This window comes from Aquarana catesbeiana, linkage group LG10 (assembly GCF_042186555.1).
Source record: "Aquarana catesbeiana isolate 2022-GZ linkage group LG10, ASM4218655v1, whole genome shotgun sequence".
In the NCBI taxonomy this organism is placed as follows: Eukaryota; Metazoa; Chordata; class Amphibia; order Anura; family Ranidae; genus Aquarana; species Aquarana catesbeiana.
In genome coordinates this window covers 212,745,390-212,751,389 of record NC_133333.1, presented here as the reverse complement: position 1 = coordinate 212,751,389, position 6,000 = coordinate 212,745,390, and the positions used below count along the sequence as shown (strand labels likewise).

The window sequence follows — 6,000 nt, the reverse complement described above, 5'->3', positions numbered from 1 at the left end:
CCGTGACCATCAGCCACGAGCATCGGCAACCCCCGCAGTGCACGCACCTGTTATCCCGATCCCACGAGCCGACGTATAGCTACGACGGTTTGCGTGCCGACCTGCTGCAGTAAAATGACGGCGGCTGGTCGTCAAGCAGTTAAAACACAACACCATTCCCTCACTATTAAAATCAATAAAGCAAAAATCACTGGTCTGCTGCTCAGTATAGTGTCTATGGGGATTCCACAGCCACGCTGTGTACTTCCTGATAGTGTCTATTTGACGGTGAGACGCAAACGTCGCTTCCTGACGCCGTGGAGGTCACATACTGACGCGTTTCATCATATCCCTTGGGGGAGTGTGCCTCACGTGATGAAGATCTTGGTGTTTGGTGCATGCTTGAACCAACCGTTTAGGATCACCTGCTATCTCCTGAGTGACACTCACTAATTGTCATCACATCAAGTTTTATATGTGTAGGAACACATTTGTGTTGGTCTTGAATCTGGTGGACTAACATAAGCACTGTTATAACATAGGACTGATGCAGCAAATCAACTGAAATCTCTTATGTTACTGTTTTTATATATAAAAATGTTACAGGATCAGGCAGTCTTGCAGCTCGTACACCTTTTGATTAAACTCCTATTGGAAAAAAAACTGTCACCTGGCAATGAGTGATGTGCCACAGCCTAACATTTTGAGTTTGTACTACTTGCAATAAAGCTTGTTGGATATCATTAACAAAAAGAGCAGAAGTGCAGCCTGGCCACATGCAGCTCTTAGCCACTTAGAAGTAATGTCTTGTCCTTTTTTGCAAGTTCAGTCTTTGTAGTCATGTTCACTGGTTCTGGGCACTGTTCAGTCTAGAACAATGTGTTTAGGTATGGATGTGTTATTCCCTGCTCTTCTAGACGACATTCTTCAGAAGTAGGTCACATTTTGAACGACATTATGCTGAAGAAGGGCTCTTATTGCGATTGCTTCCAGGGGTATTTTGTGTGCAGATTTCTGAAACACAAACAGTATCTAAATCAAATGACTTACGAAAACGTGACCAAAGAAAAGAGATGCGGATTGTTTTAAGGGCTCATTTACACTTTGACGTTAACACACATTTAATCGCATTCCGCTTCAACATGCTTTTTTTATGTGTTTTTTGATGCTTCGACTATGCTTCTGTGATGCTTCAATGATGCTATCGTGGTGCTTTGATACTTCAGTGATGCCCTTTTGAAGCTTTAATGAAGCTTGGCAAATGCACTGTGTGTTGATTTTCAATTTGTTTTAAAGGGGCCCAGTAGAACCCCAGCCCAGTAGTACCTCCACTCAGCAGATCCCCAGCTCATTAGTACTCTCGTTCAGCAGATTCCCTGCTCAGTAGCACCCCCAGCTCTGCTGATGCCCCACTTAGTAATAACTAGAGGTGCGCATCTTCACTGGTCTCACAATTCGATTACGATTATCTGGTCAACGTTTCGATTCGATTCCGTGATGCATCACGATTACCGACGAACTCCCACTTCGGCTTCGGCTCCCACTTCACAGGTCCCAAGAGATTGCCTGGCCATTCAGGACAGCGCAGTGAGACATACGCACCTGGCAAGCTGTCACAGCCGGATGCCCACAGTAGTATTGCCAGCGCCGTGAACAGGCAGGGGAGAGAAGGGAGTGTTTGGGTGGCCACAACGCTGGATTGAGGGACAGGCGAGTGTCTTTTTATTAAAAGTCAGAAGATACACTTTTTTTTGTAGCTGCTGACTTTTAATAAACAAAAAATGGACTGGAACTCCGCTTTGAATTAAAAATAACCTCACTCCCTTAACCACTTCACTTCAGCCCCGGAAGATTTGGCTGCTGAATGACCGGACCATTTTCTGCGATACGGCACTGCGTCGCTTTAACTGAAAATTGCGCGGTTCTGCGATGCTGTACCCAAACAAGATTTACGTCCTTTTTTTCCCACAAATAGAGGTTTCTTTTGGTGGTATTTGATCATCTCTGCGGTTTTTATTTTTTGCGCTATAAACAAAAAAAGAGCGACAATTTTGAAAAAAACACAATATTTTGTACTTTGTACTATAATAAATATCCCCTTTTTTTAAAAAAAAAGCTAATTTTTTCTCAGTTTAGGTCGATACGTATTCTTCTACATATTTTTAGTAAAAACAAATTGCAATAAGTGTATATTGATTGGTTTGCGCAAAAGTTATAGCGTCTACAAAATAGGGGATAGATTTATAGCATTTCTATTATTTATTTATTTATTTTTTTACTTGTAATGGCGGTGATCTGCGATTTTTATCGGCACTGCAACATTATTGAGGACACATCGGACAATTTTGACACATTTTTGGGACCATTTATACAGCGATCAGTGCTATAAAAATGCATTGATTACTGTAAAAATGTCACTGGCAGGGAAGGGGTTAACACTAGGGGGCGATCAAGGGGTTAACTGTGTTCCCTCAGCGTGTTCTAACTGTAGGGGAATGGGACTGACCTAGAGGAAATGACAGATCGTGGTTCCTAGCTATTGGGAACTCACGATCTGTCTCTCCTCACAGAACAGGGATGTGTGTGTGTTTCGTGACCATCAGCCACGAGCATCGGTACCCCCAATGTGACTGCCCGGCCCACCTCTCTGCTCTCGCATCTCTCCTGACGTCAGCGGGGAATTCTCAGCCCCGCCCGCCTCTCTTCTGATTTGATAGCAACAGTCAGCGGGTGGGTCTGAGAATTCTCCGCTGATGTCAGGAGAGACGTGAGAGGGGAGCTGGAAGTGGGAGGGGAGAAGCAGGCCGGGCAGTCACATGAGCAGCATGAATTGTACACAACAGGGGATACGCTTGGAGCGATCTCCCGGGAGGGGCGGGGCAATGGCGTCATCCGACAATTGATGTTCACGGTCGCATGCATCGATGCCGCATCGGGGACACCCAAATCGCGATGCAGCGATTAATTTCAGCACCCCTAGTAGTAACCCTCAGCTACGTTGATCCCCTGCTCAGTAGTAATCCCCAGCTCTGCTGATCCCTCACTCAGTAGTTATCCCCAGCTCTGCTGATCCCTCGCTCAGTAGTTATCCCCAGCTCTGCTGATCCCTCACTCAGTAGTAATCCCCAGCTCTGCTGATCCCTCACTCAGTAGTAACCCCCAGCTCTGTTGATACCCCACTCAGTAGTAACCCCCTACTCTGCTGATCCTCTGGTTTGCTGATCCTCCCCGCTCTCTGGTTCCCACTCACCTTCCACTATATTTCTCGCACACTGCACGCCATGTGTGACTTTGCTAGTTTCTCCTGCGCTGGTCTCCCAGACGATCCTCTGCGGCTCAGTCCTATCTCTCCCCACTTACCTTCCACTATAACGTTCCCATGTTGCACAACACGTGTGCCCTCTGCTAGTTGTTCCACTTCAATCTGGACCCCGTTCACCTTCCTGCTGCTCCACACCAGATGTGATGTCTGCACCAGACAATTCCAGAATATATACACATGAACCAGAAGTGACTGCTGATGATGCCTTTCTGGTTCACTTGTTGATTTACCAGTACATCCTGGGATAGCTCCTAAACAAGCCAAAACTAAAGCTGAATAAAAGCCTCTCAAAAGCTGCAGGTACTTTGGGTGAGCTTTGTTATTGACTTCTATGGAGGCTTTGAAGCCCCACGAAAGCGACATGGAGTAAATTTTCTGAAGCACAGTGAAGTAAGGTAAACACGTGTGAACAGAACTGTAAAGTAACTTTTTTTTTTTCATTTTGTTTCATTTTATGAGCAACAATTTTAGCATAAAAGTTAAAATCCCAGTCAACTGCCTAGACTCATAAATCCCATGGTGGCTTAGCGGCCAGTATGTAGTCTTGCAGGCAGGGCCGGATTTGCCACGAGGCCAGGCCTCGGGGCGGCAGTGGTGCAGGGGTGGCGCCGCTCCTGTGGTGACTTCGCGGCCGCCCCCCCTTCAGGCTGCCCGCTAAAGTCGATTAAGGGCACCGGTGCCCTTAGAAATGATGGCCGCGAGCCGCCCACTACTGCGCATGTGCCGTTCCGAAGCCGGCCGGGCTCGGGAAAGCTCGTATGCGCTCGGCTGGGCGGCGCATGCGCAGTAGCGTGATTGCGCTGCCCGGCGCCATTTTTGAAAAGATTGACGAGTAATGTCAGCGGTGCGGCGGCGGGGGGAGAGAGATGACATCTCTCATTGCCCGCACCGCTGTTCCACCCTCCTCCATCTGGTGGCAGCCAGGCAGCATGGCAAGTGACATCAACATGTGGTGGCTGCCAGGCAGCGTGGCAAGTGACATCTCCATCTGGTGGCAGCGTGGCAAGTGACATCTCCATCTGGTGGCAGTGTGGCAAGTGACATCTCCATCTGGTGGCAGCGTGGCAAGTGACATCTCCATCTGGTGGCAGGCAGGCAGTGTGGCAAGTGACATCTCCATCTGGTGGCAAGTGACATCTCCATCTGGTGGCAGCGTGGCAAGTGACATCTCCATCTGGTGGCAGGCAGTGTGGCAAGTGACATCTCCATCTGGTGGCAGTGTGGCAAGTGACATCTCCATCTGGTGGCAGCGTGGCAAGTGACATCTCCATCTGGTGGCAGCGTGGCAAGTGACATCTCCATCTGGTGGCAGCGTGGCAAGTGACATCTCCATCTGGTGGCAGCGTGGCAAGTGACATCTCCATCTGGTGGCAGCGTGGCAAGTGACATCTCCATCTGGTGGCAGGCAGGCAGTGTGGCAAGTGACATCTCCATCTGGTGGCAGTGTGGCAAGTGACATCTCCATCTGGTGGCAGCGTGGCAAGTGACATCTCCATCTGGTGGCAGGCAGTGTGGCAAGTGACATCTCCATCTGGTGGCAGTGTGGCAAGTGACATCTCCATCTGGTGGCAGCGTGGCAAGTGACATCTCCATCTGGTGGCAGGCAGGCAGTGTGGCAAGTGACATCTCCATCTGGTGGCAGTGTGGCAAGTGACATCTCCATCTGGTGGCAGCGTGGCAAGTGACATCTCCATCTGGTGGCAGGCAGAGTGGCAAGTGACACGCTCAGGGCTCCCGATGATTCTGCATTATGGTGAGTTGAACTATTTCATTTTACATTACAATGTAAAGATAGAAGTAATGTGTTTCAATCATCCTGACACCATAACAACCATGGTGCTGGGGATGATTGAAGCACTAACACCAGCCATTGCCCTGAAAAATTGCCCGCAAAAAATCCTTACCCCTCGCGCGCTTACCCTGAAGTATTTTTAGTCTGTACAATTAAAGTCAGTTATTTTCAGTGTTCTTTTGTATGGAGATATGTTTTTAACTGATCTATTGTAGAAGTCATCAATAAAGGACAAGACTGGTGGTGTGTGTGTGTGTGTGTGTGTGGGGGGGGGCGGCATTGAAGGACCCGGCCTTGGGGCGGCAAAGGGAGTAAATCCGGGCCTGCTTGCAGGGGCTTTATGTTCTCCCAAAACCCAGCATCATAACTTATTTTGCCCTAGTGATTGTATTTTCAGGAGAGGAACTGGTAACAAGTAGTTTGAAGCAAAACTATAATTGCATGAGGTTAAATTTGCTCACTTGGAGAGTCTTGCTTGGGTAATAAATTTAACTAAAATAAAAGTGGACTGCACAATATCCTGATATCAGGATAGAGGATAGAACAGTGGCACTGTTTCTTAAAATGTGCATAAACTCACTCAAATAAGTGCATCCTTAACATCATAGTGCAATAACCACCAAATACACTCACCGACCACTTTATTAGGTACAGCTGTTCAATTGCTTGGTAACATAAATTGCTAATCAGCCAATCACATGGCAGCAACTCAATGTATTTAGGCATCTATACGTGGTGAAGACGACTTGCTAAAGTTCAAACTGAGCATCAGAATGGGGGAAAAAGGGGATTTAAGTGACTGTAGTATATTGCAGCTTACCAGTCATGTAATGTGGTGGATGCATTAGTTTTAGTTTTCGTTTTTAAGCTTTATTCCTTCAGCTTTTACCCGATGATCTGGCCAGTA

The 6,000-nt window shown here is 47.5% G+C and overlaps 1 protein-coding gene across 1 annotated transcript in view; it reads right to left on the bottom strand.

Moving 5' to 3' along the window:
- Positions 1–534: 534 nt before the first annotated feature.
- The window catches only part of LOC141111197 (CMP-N-acetylneuraminate-beta-galactosamide-alpha-2,3-sialyltransferase 4-like), a 154,363-nt gene continuing 148,897 nt past the window's right edge, over positions 535–6,000 (bottom strand). The window contains exon 9 of the mRNA XM_073603281.1: positions 535–993. Within this exon, the coding sequence (XP_073459382.1) occupies positions 907–993 (87 nt within the window). The 3' untranslated portion in view covers positions 535–906. The remainder of the gene's footprint in view (positions 994–6,000) is intronic.